Here is an 18107-nt window from a genome sequence, read left to right as displayed (position 1 = left end):
AGAAAGGACCTAAAGCCAGACCAAGGGGAAAAGGCCCTGAAGCCAGGCCAAGGGGAAAAGGCCCTGCAGCCAGACCATAGGAGAAAACATCTAGAACATGGGGAAAAAGGCCCTACAGCTATAAGATCTGTAGCCAGATCATGATGAAAAAGGCCTACAGCCAGACTATAGGGAAGAAAGGCCCAAAAGCAAGAATATCATGGGGAAAATGCCCCACAGCTAGAACATGGGGCAAAGGCCCTGCAGCCAAACCAAAGGGAAAAGGCCCTACAGACAGACTATAGGGGAAACCTCACAGCTAAAATATAAGGGAAAAGGCTCCACAGACAGACCATGGGGAAAAGGCCCCACAGACAGACCATGGGGAAAAGGCCCAAAAACATGGGCAAAAGACCCCACAGCTAGAACATAAGGGGGAAGGCCCTACAGCCAGACCATAAGAGAAAAGGCTTTGCAGCCAGAACATAGGATAAAAGGCCAGGCAGCTAGAACATGGGGTAAAAGGCCTACAGCTGGATCATTGGGGAAAAGGCTTTACAGCCAGAACAGATAGGGAAAAAGGCCAAGGACACCATGGGGCATAAGCCCCACAGGTAGAACATAGAGAGAAAAGGCCCACCGGTTAAAACATAGGGGAAAAGGCCCTACAGCTAGAACATGGGTAAAATACCCCTCAGCCAGAAAATAGGGAAAATAAGGCCTTAGATCCAGATCATCGGGGAAAAGGCCCCACAGTTAAAACGTGGAGAAAAGGCCCTAAAGCAAACCAGTGGGGAAAAGGCCCTACAGCAGACCATCAGAGGAATGACCCCATAGCTAGTCCATAGGCCCTATAGCTGGAACATAGGGGAGAAGGCCCTACAGCCACACCTTGGAGGAAAAGGCCCTACAGCAGGACCATAGAGGAAAAAGCCCTACAGCCAGACCATAGGAAAAATGCCATATAGCGAGACCATGGGAAAAGGACCCACCGCTAGAACATTAGAGAAAAAGCCTTACAGCCAAACCATGGGGTAAAATGCCCTAGAGCCAAACCATGAGGTAAAAGGTCCAACTACCAGACCACAGGGAAAAAGGCTGCACAGCCAGACCATTGGTGAAAAGGCCCAAGAGCCAAACCATGGAGAAAAGATACTACAGCCATACTATAGGGGAAAAGGATCCATAAAACATAAGGAAAAAGCCCTACAGCTAGAAAAAAACAAAAACAAGAACAGGCGCCCATAGCCAAACCATAGAAAAAAGGCCCCACAGCTAGAACATAGGGGAAAAGGTCCTACAGCCAGACCATGGGGAAAAGGCCTTACAGACAGTCCATAGGAGAAAAAGCCCAACAGCCAAATCATGGAGAAATGATACTACAGCCAAACCATAGCAGAAAAGGCCCCACAGCTAGAACATGAGGAAAAGGCCCTACAGCTAGAACATGAGGAAAAGGCCCTACAGGAAGATCATGGGAGAAAAAGCCGCACAGCTAAAACATAGGGGAAAAGGCCCAACAGACCATGGGGAAAAGGATCCACTGCTAGAACATAGGGGAAAAGGTCCTACAGCCAGACCATGGGGAAAAGGCCCTACAGACAGTCCATAGGAGAACAAGCCCAACAGCCAAATCATGGAGAAACGATACTACAGCCAAACCATAGCGGAAAAGGCCCCACAGCTAGAACATGAGGAAAGGCCCTACAGCTAGAACATGGGGAAAAACGCCCTACAGGAAGATCATGGGAGAAAAAGCCGCACAGCTAAAACATAGAGGAAAAGACCCAACAGACCATGGGGAAAAGGATCCACTGCTAGAACATAGGGATAAAGGTCCGACAGATAGAACATGGGGCGAAAGTGCATACAGGCAGACCATGGGAGAATAGGCCCAAGAGCTAGAACATGGGGGGAAAGGCCTTACAGTTAGAACAAGAGGGAGAGGCCCTACAGAAAGACCATGGGGAAAAGGCTCCACAGCTAGAACATAGGGGAAAAAACCCCAGAGGCAGACCAAAGGCTGTGCATGGATAGTAGATTACTAATCCATTGTAATCTACTACCCGCACTTAGGGATCCATAGTAATATACTAAACTCTAAACAGAGATCCACTCTGTGTAGGGATTAATAGATTACTATGGATCTCTGTGTAAGGATTAGTAGATTACTATGAATCTCTCTATGGGTTTAGTAGTTTACTATGGATATCTGTGTAGGGATTAGTAGATTACTATGGATCTCTGTATGGGATTAGTAGATTACTATGGATCTCTGTGTAGGAATAGTACATTACTATGGTTCTCTGTGTAGGGATAGTAGATTCTTATAGATCTCTGTATGGGATTAGTAGATTACTATGGATCTCTGTATGGGATTAGTCGATTTCTATGGATCTCTGTGTAGGGATTAGCAGATTACCATGGAGTTAGACTGATGCTGACTTGCTGACCACCTTTTGACCTCTTTTTGTCTGTACTTTGCAGATATTCGGGACAGTGGGAAGAAGCCGGTAATGATGTTCATCCATGGCGGATCCTACATGGAGGGGACGGGGAACATGTTTGACGGTAGTGTCCTTGCCGCCTACGGCAATGTGATTGTGGTCACTATGAACTACAGACTGGGAGTTCTCGGTACGTCACTGTTCTGGAGGTCTTCCCGATTCTTCCATATTCGGGGTCTACTTCTCTGGTGTTCACCTTCTTGTCCTAGCACCATCGTGCCGTGTGTCTGGGTGGGAGCCCAGTGATGGAGATATGGCACAGCTTCTGCTTCCTCTTAGGTCCCCTTGTGCCCCATCCTCTGGGCAATACCTGGGAGCAGTGTCGCCCCCTCTCGCTATCAGGACCATTTCCTGCAGAATGTAGACCCTTTCAGCCCCAATGATTAATGTGACCGGTGCATGTAAGGGGGTGATGACTTACTCTGATCTCTTCGTTATCTCTTAGGCTTTTTAAGTACAGGAGACCCGGCAGCCAAAGGTAATTACGGCCTTCTGGACCAGATTCAGGCCTTGCGGTGGCTGGAGGAAAACATTGGCCATTTTGGAGGAGATCCTGAGAGAATCACCATCTTTGGGTCAGGAGCTGGAGCCTCGTGTGTCAGCCTTCTCATCCTCTCCCACCACTCTGAAGGTCAGCACTAGCCTCAAAAGTGTAACATTGTCATTTGTGTCAGCAATACCCCGACTCTGCCGCTCACTGCATTGAAGGACTGCGCTGGCTCCTCTGCGCAGGCGTCGATCGACACATTCCAGTGCAGAACATCGCTCAGGCCAATGCCCAAAGAAAGGATGTTCTGCGCACGCACAGGGTTTCAGTCCATCCATGCAGTGGAGGTGGTGCAGTGTCAGGGGACAGTCAGTGGCATCCAGCCACTGCCACCAATTGTCAGGGGACAGCTGGGGAGATCACGCAGAGATCTCTCCTCTCCCACCAATTTGTCAGAGTCTAGCCAAGGAGATCACATAGATATCTCACCGGATCACACAGATATCCCACCGATGCCACGAACTTGCCACAAATTGCACTCTGCTACCTCATATCGTCAGGACAAAACACAATTGATTGACGACTGAAGGACGAGGCGTTGGCTGCTGGGCCAAATACTGTTGAACTCACAGTGAGTGTATAGTATATACACCCGATTCCAATGTATGGAATATATATACAGTATATATGCACTTCGGTACGGTCACGGCCAGGCTCCACAGTAACCCAAGAAAACCAGCTGCCACCACTAGTTGTTCATGCAGGCCAATTGGATGCGCATTACTGGTAACGTTTGGCCTCACAAGGCTTCAGAGATGCGTTTTTTAGAGCAAGAGGAACAAAGCTATTAAATATTATATGTTTAATATGAAAAGTAGGCAGTGCTTGCAAAAATATTCTAAAATATAACAAAGTGGATAAAACAATACAGTATATACAATAACATAAAAGGAATAAACAAAACAAAAGTACACTAATGTTGTAATGAGTTAATCTCTCCAATTGGAAAAAATAGAACAATCCTACTGTGAGCTGCATATTCCAGCACTGAGCGATCATTATAATGCAGAATCTGCACTTATTAGTTATCAGTCACTCACACATACCTCCCCTTGGTGACCTCAGATGGAGCTGGTCATAGGATGCGGCTCTCAAAAATTATGGAATCCCCAATATTCAAGATATCTGCTCCCCTGAAGGTCCCAGAAGGAAGAAATGAATGCCATATTTCCTATCATGATTTTAGCTTTCAATTGATTGAAAATACGGCATATACAATGTCATCCATCTGGCCAATATTCGGGACTGATGTGCACATCGCACTGACATTCAAGAATATGAATTTCATTCCCCTCAGGATCATGATGTTGAAAATGTGTCTCTCATAACTACAGGACCTACGCCTGTTACACAAAACCCAAATATTTACATCTGGAATCCGGTGCCCTCCTGTCTACTATGGGTCTTTTGAACAGGAGAAGAGTTCTCCACACAGGGGTGAAAGTGTCACCTCCGAGCCTTTTGTTCAGACTCTGTCTGCTCTCCATCAGATAACCCATCGTAGCTGAACAGTGGGCAGATGCAGTTTAGAGTGCTAGCTCTTTTTCCCTTCCCAAGTTATGATGAAGCCATGTGGCCTTATAGATTCATCCTATTTACCATTCTAGTGTAACTCCTGCCTGGATCCACAGACTCAGACGGGCTGTCACAGACAGGCCAGAGGAAAGCCGCTCACAAAGCAGGACCCCCAGAACCTTGAAACCTTTTACCCCCTATACAAGAATTTGGAATTACACAGGGCCCCGGAGATCGCTACCTGTGGAAGACTGCAGTCCAGAGGAGAGTAGTAGTCAGGCAGGGTCAAACCAAGAGATACAGAACAGGGACAAAATCGGCAGACAAGGACGTAGTCAGGAAACCAGGCAGAGGTCAAAACCGGAACTGTTAGCAAAGTACAAATACGGCAGCAGGAGGATAGTCAGAGAACAGGCAGAGGTCAAAACACAGGGATCACTATTCAGAACAGAGCGGGAACCAGAAAGCAAGAATACAAAACTATCGCTGTCAGTGGTCAGCAGACAGGAGGGGGAATATGAAGGGAGTGGTGTCTTCCCATTGGTTGTAGCTGAATGATGGTAACTTCAGCTGGAAGACATACGCCACCTACAGTCAGCCAGTGGTACTGTAGATCGCAGGGAAACCCAACTTAGTGGATGAGCGGAGCCTGCGCCCACCTGAGGCACTGGCACTGACTCCTATCACCAGCACAGTCCATGGTGGGAATACGGTGGCGCCTGGTGACCGAAGCAGAAATCGCTGGAGCGGACTCTGGTGGGGATGTGACAAGGAGGCGATAGCAGGACATGTGTAGGGACACAGAATACAATGATATAAATCACTGAAAGCACAAAAACTGACCAAAACTCTCCAGCCTAGAGGCATAGCAAAAGAAAACCATTCACATGAGGCACTGAACAAGGGAGAACAACAAAAGAATGACAATAGGATCAGACAAAACAATTGATTTTCTAATGTTATCCATGTTGTCCTACTCCTGCCGGAAAAGGGCTAGAGCCAGACTCAGGTTTCGCCACTAGCCTTCATCTGGGGGCGTCACACCTGATAAATGGTCTACCAGCCAATTGGTGAAAAGGAAATAATTACACCCATTCTGACAATATATACATCATGTGAACACATGCAATATACATATATTTTAATTATGATGGTAGACAAACATATATAGCTTTCACCAAAAACTAATGTATACATTATGTGAAAATGTCAGTGTATATGGTAATTGTGTTACTATATGCACGATAATAAATATAAAATACATAAGTAAATAATAAATGAAGATGAAATGAATAACGATGGTGACGGATTACGTGACGTGTTAATATGTGTAAGTGATTGTGTATCGTGTGACGGAAGAACAGGAGAACCGTTATCCACCATGATCCCAAGTATACGATGGATATATGTATAGTACAAGCACAGTCCGGATAACACACAGAGGCTATCCATTAACGCTCGCGTCACCGAGAAGGCGGACACTCATGGTGGCTCCCGGAGAATTGCGGTGAACCGTTCATATTGGTTATATCCACAATTTGGTGTATCAGTGCGTGAATTACAGAGAAGGGAACTGGTCACATATATACTGAAGAGGTAAATGTACACAGGGAATACATACCGATCCATAAGGAGAAAAAATATAAAACCTGGTCCACAAACAGAGCGACAGAGGCTGCAGGAATAGAGACATCGCCAGTCGTATTTCCTGGTTCCACAGTAAGTGCTCTTGGCTCCCGTTTGTGTACAGTTATCTGATCTTGGCGTCTCGACCCTGGACTGTAGTTGGCTCTGCTCTGCCCGCCCCCCCTGACTTTGTCGTTACCTCCTGGCTTCTGACCTCGGACCTTCTCCTGACCAGGTCTCCTCCTGCTCCCTGTATCTTATACATGTGCATGGCTGATGGTAGTACATCTCTCCTTGTTGTTTTAGCAGCACTTGGTGGTGGAATATAGTAACTGCCAGCGATTCACATTAACTGCACTGTAGTAAGCTTTATTAATGGCCCTATAGCTGTATCCATGGTCGTGAAAGCATTTGCTTAACTCACCAGCCCGTTTCTCAGAATCGGCATCAGTGGAGCAGATTCTTCTCATGAGCAGAAATTGTCCCATAGGTATTGATGGAAACCTTTGAAGATGGTGCAAAATGTATAATGGCGCGTAAAGGCATGTAAAATTAATTCACCGTGCTCTCCTTACTATACATGTCCGTCTGTAGACAATGAGAGGAATCACGCTTCATAGTTACATCCAAAAAAGCTTGTATCTGAATGTGAGATAAATGTTGAAACCATTCACATTCAGGATAATCACTGAAAGACTTGAGCACATGTGGAGTGCCTTGCCAAATGAAGAAAATGCCCAAATATATCACACAGTCCATTAACGCATTGGAATTGCAAAGGAATAGATCCCTCGCCCCTTGCTCCAGGAACAGGTTGGCGTAAGGCGTAAGAAGGGGTAGATGCCGTCCCCATTGCGGTACCCCGGAATTACACATAGAAGGATCCATTGACTCCAAAAAAGTTGTGTGACATTACAAACTGCAATAGTTGTAAAATTAACTCCACATGATTTGTGTCACCGTTGTTCATGCAAAAAAATGAGGTAGCCCAAAGTCTGAAGCTTTATGTTTGTGAATAGTGACTCTGCATAGTTACAAGTAGCGTATTTTCCTCTATGTGTAGGCCATACATTTTATGTAATAGGTGTCTTGTAGGTAAGATGATCCGTTCTCTTGTGCCCCTCGTACTCTAACCTATTCCAGGAGCTGTGGGAGAGGGACCTATTCCTTTCCGATTCCAATACACCTAATTCTAAATATATATACAATATTCACTGTTCACCGAGCTTTTCCGGGAGCCACCATAAGCGTCCTCCTTGATAACTCATGCATTAATGGATACCTCTATGTGTTACCCGGACTGTGCTTGTACTATAATATACATATATCCACCTTATACTTGGGATCTAATTGTTGATAATTAGTAGAGGGCGATCCCCTCGATGTTCGGGATCGGGAGCCTCGCCCGATCATTTTGTAAAGATCGAGATTGGAATCGAGATAACATGATCTTGTGTCCGATCACCAATCTCGGGCTTTACTGTTATGGGATGGGGCGGGGGAGCTGTAAAATGAAGAATATAGTTAATAATAAACATTATCATTATACTTACATGTCCCACGACGCGTCCTGCAGACTCTGTCTCCCAGCCGCTTCTGCTTCTGAGTCCGATCATTGCTGTGCCGCCGGTAACCAGCACTAACTTACAGGACCTTCAATGACGTCATAGCCATGTGACCAGTCTGGTGTGAATGTTGTACAGACATTGGCTTACAGACTGGTCACATGACTATGACGTCATCGAAGGTCCTTTTAACTGAACTTTGACTGTCACTGTGCAAATGTCGCATTACGGCGCACAATTTCCCCACAGGAGCGGGTCAGCTGCATATATTTCCATGCAGCTGAGGCACTCCTGTCCGGAGATTGTCAGGCCGTGCGGGGTGATGCAATGCGAGACATCTCAAGTCATACCGTCTCTGTCAGCCTGCTTCTCGCTCTGTACAGAGCGATGTAGCAGAGCTGACAATGCTCTCTGACTCTCACTTTGTATAGACTGTCTGTGCACAGAGTGATGAAGCAGAGCTGACATTACTGTAACTGTGAATTATGTCGGACTAAGGATTGTTTTTATAATAAAGATGGAGTCTGTAAATGTTTTTGTTTTTTTTTATTTCTAATAAAAAAAAAAATGTCTCTGTGTTTTTTTATTGTTTACTATAAATTCATGGTGGCCATGTCTAATTTGGCGTGACACCATGAATTTCGGGCTTAGTATCCTCTGAGAATACAAGGCTGGTATTAACCCCTTTATTACCCAGCGTGCCATCGTCACCAGAGCCACTGGTTGAGACGGGTAAAGTGCTTAGAAATGGTGCTAAGAAAAAATGTGCCATTTCCAGGGGCTGCTGCGGGCTGCCGAGAATCCCAGCCCCCAGCTGCCTGGCTATACCTGACTGGTGATCAAAATATAGCGGAAGCCCACGCATTTTTTTTTTCATTTTTTTTAAAATAAAAAAAAATGAATGGGCTTCCCTGTATTTTGATTGCCAGCCAAGGTAAAGCCAGGCAGCTGGGGGCTGGGATTCTCCGCATTGTTTTTTAGCACCATTTCCAGATGCTTTACCTGGCTCATTCAGTGGCCCTGGTGGCGGTGGCACGCTGGGTAATAAAGGGGTTAATACCAGCTTTGTACTCTCAGATGGTACTAAGCCCGAAATTCAGGGTGTCACGCCAAATTAGATATGGCCACCATGAATTTCTAGTAAACAGTAAAAAAAAACACAACACAGAGAAATTTTTTTTTATTAGAAATAAAACAAAAAAAACATTTAGGGACTCCATCTTTATTTTAAAAAATCCTTAGTCCAACGTAATCCACAGTTACAGTAATGTCAGCTCTGCTTCATCGCTCTGTACAGACACAGTAGTGAAAAGCAGAGAGAGCCACTGCAGCTCTGCTACATCGCTCTGTACAGACACAGTAGTGAAAAGCAGAGAGAGCCACTGCAGCTCTGCTACATCGCTCTGTACAGACACAGTAGTGAAAAGCAGAGAGAGAGCCACTGCAGCTCTGCTACATCGCTCTGTACAGACACAGTAGTAAAGAGCAGAGAGAGCCACTGCAGCTCTGCTACATCGCTTTTTTTACAGCCCCTGACCCGATCTGTAACATGAGCTTCTCAGGAAAGCTCATGATCAGGATCGTGTACATGATCACTATGTGACCGGTACAATCACCGATCTTTACAGGTCGGGATCACCCATCACTATTGATAATGTTTCTCCTGTTCTTCCGTCACACATCGACCTACATATGAACATGTCACATGTTTAATAATTCATCACCCTCATCATTTATTTCTTCATTTATTATTTAATATTTTTTACTTATGTATTTTATATTTATTATTGTGCAGATATTAACATAAATAGCCATATATACACACTGATTGTATATGCTTTATATACAATGGTGTGAAAAAGTGTTTGCCCCCTTCGTGATTTCTTATGCTTTTCTATGTGTCTCACACTTAACTATTTCAGATCATCAAATAAATGTAAATAAAATAACACAAAAATATTCAGTTTATAAATGAAGGTCTTTAATATTAAGGGAAAAACAAAATCAGGGCCCTGTGTGCAAAAGTGATTGCCCCCCTGCCCTTAAAACATATATTAACTGAGTTCAATTTCCCTTTGCCGCACCCCGGCCTGATTACTGCCACATCTGTTCTCAATCAAGAAATCACTTAAATAGGACCTGCCTGACAAAGTGGTGTAGACCAAAAGATCCTCAAAAGCTAAACATTATGCCGCGATTCACGGAGATTCAGGAGCAAATTAGATGCAAAGCAATTGAGATCTATTGTTTGGAAATGGTTCTAAAGTCATTTCTAAAGCTTTCACATCCAGCGAACCACAGTGAGGGCCATTATCCACAAATGATAAAAACATGGAAGAGAGGTGACCCTTCCCAGCAGTGGCCGACCAACCAAAATTACCCCAAGAGTGCAGCAACAACTCATCAAAGAGGTCACAAAATACCCCACAACAACATCCAAAGAACCGAAGGCCTCGCTTGCCTCAGCTAAGGTCAGTGGTCATGACTCCACCATAAAAAAGAGACGGGCAAAAATGGCCGACATGGCAGAGCTCCATGACGAAAACCACTGAGCAAAAAGAACATAAAGGATCGTCTCAGTTTTGCCAGAAAACATCTTGATGTTCCCCAAGACTTTTTGGAGAATACTCTTTGGACTGAGGAGACAAAAGCTAAACTTTATGGAAGGTGAATATCCCATTACATCCGTGTAGAAGTAACAGCATTTCATACCCACAGTAAAGTATGGTGGTGGCAGTGTGAAGGTCGGGGGCTGTTTTGCTGCTTCAGGACCTGGAAGACTTGATGTGTGTCCACCACTGAATGGCTTAAGAAAGACAAAATGGAGACTTTGGAGTGGCCTGGTCAAAGTCCTGACCTTAATCCGATTGAGATGCCGTGAACGGACCTTAAGAAGGCGGAAACCCTCCCAAGGGGCTGAATTACAACAATTCTGCAAAGATGAGCGGCCAAAATTCCTCCAGAGCTAAAAGACTCATTGCCGGTTATCGCTAACGCTGGATTGCAGTTGTTGCTGCTAAGAGCGGCCCCAGCAGTTATAGGGAAATCACCTTCACTCGGGGCCCGGAGGTTTGGGTTTATTTTCCCTTAATAATAAAGTCCTTCATTTATAATCTGCATCTTGTGTTACTTGTGTTATCTGTGTAATATTTACACTTATTTTATGATCTGAAACATATAAGTGCGAGAAACAAAACAATAAGAAATCACGAGGGGGCAAACACTTATTCACGCCACTGCATTTGTCCACCACCTAATGTCAATTCCATGTGCTCACATGATTTACATATTCTGTCCGAATGGGTGTAATTATTTCCTATTCACTGATTGGCTGGTGGACCATTTATCAGGTGTGACGCCCCCTGATGAAGGCTAGCGGCGAAACCCAAGTCTGGGTCTGGCACCATTCCAGCAGGAGGAGGACACATGGGTAATATTAGAAGATCACTGATTTGTCTGATCCTATTGTCATTTCAATAAGCGGCCAAGCACCCTCGATGGCGGTCTGCTCCACCAGCTGACAAAGTGATCAGTGACGATGAGCTGCAGCATGCCGACTACTCCGCACCCCAACAGTGCGGACACCCCCAACCTCTATAGCACATGGACATCAAATGCAGCAACACCAGAAGTTTCAATCTACTCTGTATATAGACACATCTGCAGGTTTTTCCCTCTGCTCTCTATACAGACAGATCTGCAGATGTGACTTTATAGTGAGTAAAGAGAAAAACCTGCAGATGTGTCTGTATAGAGAGCAAAGGGAAAAACCTGCAGATGTGTCTGTATAGAGAGCGGAGGGAAAAACCTGCAGATCTGTCTGTATAGAGAGCGGAGGGAAAAACCTGCAGATGTGTCTGTATAGAGAGCGGAGGGAAAAACCTGCAGATGTGTCTGTATAGAGAGTGCAGGGAAAAACCTGCACATGTGTCTGTATAGAGAGAGGAGAGAAAACATGCAGATGTGTCTGTATAGAGAGTGGAGGGGAAAACCTGCAGATGTGTCTGTATAGAGAGCGGAGGAAAAACATGTAGATGTGTCTGTATAGAGAGCGGAGGGAAAAACCTGCAGATGTGTCTGTATAGAGAGCGGAGGGAAAAATCTGCAGATGTGTCTGTATAGAGAACGGAGGGAAAAACCTGCAGATGTGTCTGTATAGAGAGCGGAGGGAAAAACCTGCAGATGTGTCTGTATAGAGAGTGCAGGGAAAAACCTGCAGATGTGTCTGTATAGAGAGTGCAGGGAAAAACCTGCAGATGTGTCTGTATAGAGAGCGGAGGGAAAAACCTGCAGATGTGTCTGTATAGAGAGCGGAGGGAAAAACCTGCAGATCTGTCTGTATAGAGAGCGCAGGGAAAAACCTGCAGATGTGTCTGTATAGAGAGCGGAGGGAAAAAACTGCAGATGTGTCTGTATAGAGAGCGGAGGGAAAACATGCAGATGTGTCTGTATAGAGAGTGGAGGGGAAAACCTGCAGATGTGTCTGTATAGAGAACGGAGGGAAAACCTGCAGATGTGTCTGTATAGAGAGCAGAGGGAAAAACCTGCAGATCTGTCTGTATAGAGAGCGGAGGGAAAAACCTGCAGATATGTCTGTATAGAGAGCGGAGAGAAAAACCTGCAGATGTGTCTGTATAGAGAGTGCAGGGAAAAACCTGCACATGTGTCTGTATAGAGAGCGGAGGGAAAAACCTGCAGATCTGTCTGTATAGAGAGCGGAGGGAAAAACCTGCAGATGTGTCTGTATAGAGAGCGGAGGGAGAAACCTGCAGATGTGTCTGTATAGAGAGTGGAGGGGAAAACCTGCAGATGTGTCTGTATAGAGAGCGGAGGAAAACCTGTAGATGTGTCTGTATAGAGAGCAGAGGGAAAAACCTGCAGATGTGTCTGTATAGAGAGCGGAGGGAAAAATCTGCAGATGTGTCTGTATATAGAGCGGAGGGAAAAACCTGCAGATGTGTCTGTATAGAGAGCGGAGGGAAAAACCTGCAGATGTGTCTGTATAGAGAGTGGAGGGAAAAAATCTGCAGATGTGTCTGTATAGAGAGCGGAGGGAAAACCTGCAGATGTGTCTGTATAGAGAGTGGAGGGGAAAACCTGCAGATGTGTCTGTATAGAGAACGGAGGGAAAACCTGCAGATGTGTCTGTATAGAGAGCGGAGGGAAAAACCTGCAGATGTGTCTGTATAGAGAGCGCAGGGAAAAACCTGCAGATCTGTCTGTATAGAGAGCGCAGGGAAAAACCTGCAGATGTGTCTGTATAGAGAGCGGAGGGAAAAAAACTGCAGATGTGTCTGTATAGAGAGTGGAGGGGAAAACCTGCAGATGTGTCTGTATAGAGAACGGAGGGAAAACCTGCAGATGTGTCTGTATAGAGAGCGGAGGGAAAAACCTGCAGATCTGTCTGTATAGAGAGCGGAGGGAAAAACCTGCAGATGTGTCTGTATAGAGAGCGGAGGGAAAAACCTGCAGATATGTCTGTATAGAGAGCGGAGAGAAAAACCTGCAGATGTGCCTGTATAGAGAGCGGAGGGAAAAACCTGCAGATGTGTCTGTATAGAGAGTGCAGGGAAAAACCTGCACATGTGTCTGTATAGAGAGCGGAGGGAAAAACCTGCAGATCTGTCTGTATAGAGAGCGGAGGGAAAAACCTGCAGATGTGTCTGTATAGAGAGCGGAGGGAAAACCTGCAGATGTGTCTGTATAGAGAGCGGAGGGAAAAACCTGCAGATCTGTCTGTATAGAGAGCGGAGGGAAAAACCTGCAGATGTGTCTGTATAGAGAGCGGAGGGAAAAACCTGCAGATATGTCTGTATAGAGAGCGGAGAGAAAAACCTGCAGATGTGCCTGTATAGAGAGCGGAGGGAAAAACCTGCAGATGTGTCTGTATAGAGAGTGCAGGGAAAAACCTGCACATGTGTCTGTATAGAGAGCGGAGGGAAAAACCTGCAGATCTGTCTGTATAGAGAGCGGAGGGAAAAACCTGCAGATGTGTCTGTATAGAGAGCGGAGGGAAAAACCTACAGATGTGTCTGTATAGAGAGCGGAGGGAAAAACCTGCAGATCTGTCTGTATAGAGAGCGCAGGGAAAACCTGCAGATGTGTCTGTATAGAGAGCGGTGAGAAAACATGCAGATGTGTCTGTATAGAGAGTGGAGGGGAAAACCTGCAGATGTGTCTGTATAGAGAGCGAAGGAAAAACCTGTAGATGTGTCTGTATAGAGAGCGGAGGGAAAAACCTGCAGATGTGTCTGTATAGAGAGCGGAGGGGAAAACCTGCAGATGTGTCTGTATAGAGAGCGGAGGGGAAAACCTGCAGATGTGTCTGTATAGAGAGCGAAGGAAAAACCTGTAGATGTGTCTGTATAGAGAGCGGAGGGAAAAACCTGTAGATGTGTCTGTATAGAGAGCGGAGGGAAAAATCTGCAGATGTGTCTGTATATAGAGCGGAGGGAAAAACCTGCAGATGTGTCTGTATAGAGAGCGGAGGGAAAAACCTGCAGATGTGTCTGTATAGAGAGTGGAGGGAAAAAATCTGCAGATGTGTCTGTATAGAGAGCGGAGGGAAAACCTGCAGATGTGTCTGTATAGAGAGCGGAGGGAAAAACCTGCAGATCTGTCTGTATAGAGAGCGGAGGGGAAAACCTGCAGATGTGTCTGTATAGAGAGCACAGGGAAAAACCTGCAGATGTGTCTGTATAGAGAATGGAGGGGAAAACCTGCAGATGTGTCTGTATAGAGAGCGGAGGGAAAAACCTGCAGATCTGTCTGTATAGAAAGCGGAGGGAAAAACCTGCAGATCTGTCTGTATAGAGAGCGGAGGGGAAAACCTGCAGATCTGTCTGTATAGAGAGTGCAGGGAAAAACCTGCAGATGTGTCTGTATAGAGAGCGGAGGGAAAACCTGCAGATGTGTCTGTATAGAGAGCGGAGGGAAACTTCTGGTTTCAACTTTATATGAACTATATGAAATCTGGACCCCTAAATCACCAGTTCTTCTTCCACTCAATATGGAGAGGTTCCATATGTATGGGGCCTGTATGGGGCCTGTATGGGGCCTGTATGGAGCCTGTATGGAGCCTGTATGGAGTCTGTATGGGGCCTGTATGGGGCCTGTATGGAGCCTGTATGGGGCCTGTATGGGGCTTGTATGGGGCCTGTATGGGGCCTGTATGGGGCCTGTATGGAGCCTGTATGGAGCCTGTATGGGGCTTGTATGGGGCCTGTATGGGGCCTGTATGGGGCCTGTATGGAGCCTGTATGGAGCCTGTATGGAGTCTGTATGGGGCCTGTATGGGGCCTGTATGGAGCCTGTATGGGGCCTGTATGGGGCTTGTATGGGGCCTGTATGGGGCCTGTATGGGGCCTGTATGGAGTCTGTATGGGGCCTGTATGGGGCCTGTATGGAGCCTGTATGGGGCCTGTATGGGGCCTGTATGGGGCCTGTATGGAGCCTGTATGGAGCCTGTATGGGGCCTGTATGGTGCCTGTATGGGGCCTGTATGGGGCCTGTATGGAGCCTGTATGGGGCCTGTATGGAGCCTGTATGGAGCCTGTATGGGGCCTGTATGGGGCCTGTATGGAGCCTGTATGGGGCCTGTATGGAGCCTGTATGGAGCCTGTATGGAGCTTGCATGGAGTTTTTATGGAGTCTTCACGGAGCCTGTATGGAGCCTGTATGGGGCCTGTATGGAGCTTGTATGGAGCCTGTATGGGGCCTGTATGGAGCCTGTATGGAGCCTGTATGGGGCCTGTATGGGGCCTGTATGGAGCCTGTATGGGGCCTGTATGGAGCCTGTATGGGGCCTGTATGGGGCCTGTATGGAGCCTGTATGGGGCCTGTATGGGGCCTGTATGGGGCCTGTATGGAGCCTGTATGGGGCCTGTATGGGGCCTGTATGGAGCCTGTATGGGGCCTGTATGTGGCCTGTATGGAGCCTGTATGGGGCCTGTATGGAGCCTGTATGGAGCCTGTATGGGGCCTGTATGGGGCCTGTATGGGGCCTGTATGGAGCCTGTATGGGGCCTGTATGGAGCCTGTATGGGGCCTGTATGGAGCCTATATGAAGCCTGTATGGCGCCTGTATGGAGCTTGCATGGAGTTTTTATGGAGTCTTCACGGAGCCTGTATGGAACCTATCCGGTGTTTGTATGGAGCCAGTGATGACCAGCCAGGGGGTCACGCAGACATCAACTCACTGCTCCTCAATCTGTCACGAAACCGTACCTCGCGGCCCCACAATGACGTCTCTAATACGTCACAGCCAAGCGATCTGGCCTCGTCACTTCCACCAACACGTGACGCTCCACGCCCCCAGGGGTACATAAGATCCACTTGGTGCAGTGTTACACTGACATCCCCTGTCCACGTGGGCACAGGGGGCACAAGGAGGGAGACAGAGTGGTCCACGCAACCTCCGGCATAACACCCCACTAACTCACAACCTCGACCGGCCGACAGACCCTTTTCACTAGCCCCAATGAAGCAGGGCCCTGCCAGCTTGGTAGTACTGCGACCAGTTCCTCGTTAGATATAGGCCTGGTCCGTTATCAGGATCATATCGGGCCAGAAACCAGCCCAGGTAGCGTGTAATACTAACCGAGTCCACAGATATGAGATTCGTGGATCGAGATAAAAGAAATAGCCCAAGATTAAATTATATATTTAATCACCTTAAGGGCACACTAGATAATACACTATATACACAAGACATGTACAGATATATTGGTCAGAAATGCAGATACAAGTAAGATATAGGTGCAAGCAGATGTACATATGAATCAATTACCTTTTTCATTATGATTAGACCTGGTGCTGGATCGGCACAGGGAAAGCGCTGTGAAGCTAATGGTTTCCTTGGTACTCCCCACACATTTACTGGACGTGACCTCTCCTGAGAAGAACCCCTCCAAAATGTCCACTTTGGTTTTTAATAACCCATGTACCACCCACATACGGCCCACCTGGTATCCTATGACAGGGCTGTACATGGGATGTGTCTTCAGGTTCAAGAAAATACTGGAATTGCAGATTTAGGGACCGAGGAGGATCAAAAAATGCGGAATCCCAAAAGGTAACAGATTGGCTGGAACCTTAACGGACTGCAGACCTAATCCTGACACACAACTAACAGTAGCCGTGGGACGAGCCTACGATGACCTGGACGCCTCAACACAGCCGGAGAACTAAATAATCTCACAGATAGAAATATAAGAAAACTAATCTGCCTCGGAGCAGTCCCCAAAGATAGATAGATAGCCCCCACATGTAAAGGCAACGGTGATATAGAAAAACACAATACAAAGCCAGAAAAGACAGATTCAGCAAAGATGAGGCCTAAACTATCTTTACAGGAAAGGATAGGAAGGAGCAACTATCTGCAGCCGTAAAAACCCTAATAAATACCAGCACTACAGATATGGAAAAATCCTGATGTCACACAACCTCTCCCCCACTGTATCAGCACTCAGATGTTACTGGGATCCAAAAACACTAATACAGATGAGGGACTGAATAATACCAAGCATGACAAACACAATACCTTGCAGAATGATGGAGCTAAGTATACAGACACTCCCAGCAGGGAATGATCCCATTCCACCATGAACTCCACACAGACAAAATAGGAATCATGCATAGTATCAAAGCAGAAATAAAACACAAGCTGGAAAACAAACAGCAGAGGTACAAAGACTATTTATCTGAGAGTTCTGGAAGTGAGCAGAGCTGGTTACAGAATGTCCTTAACACACAGGAGCAATTAACCACCGGCAAGAAACAAGAGAAGGCTACTAAGTTAAATAGCTCAATCTGACCCTGATTGCCAGTCCTCTGCAGGTGTGTCGCTTCCATTCCACACATCAACTGCACCACCAGCACTGACCACAAGAGAGAGCCCCAAACTGGAAAACGAATTCACAACAGCCTCCCATGCGGAAGAAATTACCATCATGTTTCCTATTATGATTTTATCTATCCATAGCTAGGAAACATGATGTGTCTATTGCCTTCCAGCAGCTAGTTATTAACTCCTTCCCGACCCATGACGTATTGGGCACGTCATAGATCGTGTGAGGTTAATGCCTGCGGGCTGCTGTGGGTAGTCTGCAGCGATCTGCACACATATCAGCTGATTTCAACAGCTGACATGTGTGCCTGCTACTAGATCCACCAGCAACTATTAACCCCTTACATCTCTGAGCGAAAATCTGGCAGCGAGATGTTTATGCATGCGGCCATAACGATAACTTACCCGCCCGCATTGGATGTCACGTGACATGATCACGTGACTTTCAGTGGTTGCCATGGTAGCACAGGGTCATGTGATGATGCCTGTAGCTAATATGAGTCACTTTCTCTCAATGCCGG

General features: G+C 46.4%; 1 protein-coding gene across 2 annotated transcripts in view; it reads left to right on the top strand.

Annotated features, from left to right (window-relative positions):
* The window catches only part of NLGN2 (neuroligin 2), a 214415-nt gene that overhangs the window by 130001 nt on the left and 66307 nt on the right, over positions 1 to 18107 (top strand). For both annotated transcript variants that reach the window (XM_075346761.1, XM_075346760.1), the window contains 2 exons: positions 2467 to 2616; positions 2932 to 3117. In XM_075346761.1, the coding sequence (XP_075202876.1) occupies positions 2467 to 2616; positions 2932 to 3117 (336 nt within the window). The remainder of the gene's footprint in view (positions 1 to 2466; positions 2617 to 2931; positions 3118 to 18107) is intronic.

The sequence above is a fragment of the Anomaloglossus baeobatrachus genome, chromosome 4, assembly GCF_048569485.1.
Source record: "Anomaloglossus baeobatrachus isolate aAnoBae1 chromosome 4, aAnoBae1.hap1, whole genome shotgun sequence".
NCBI classification, from domain to species: Eukaryota; Metazoa; Chordata; class Amphibia; order Anura; family Aromobatidae; genus Anomaloglossus; species Anomaloglossus baeobatrachus.
The sequence above is the reverse complement of the archived record's forward strand: the minus strand, read 5'-3'. Positions and strand labels throughout refer to the sequence as shown.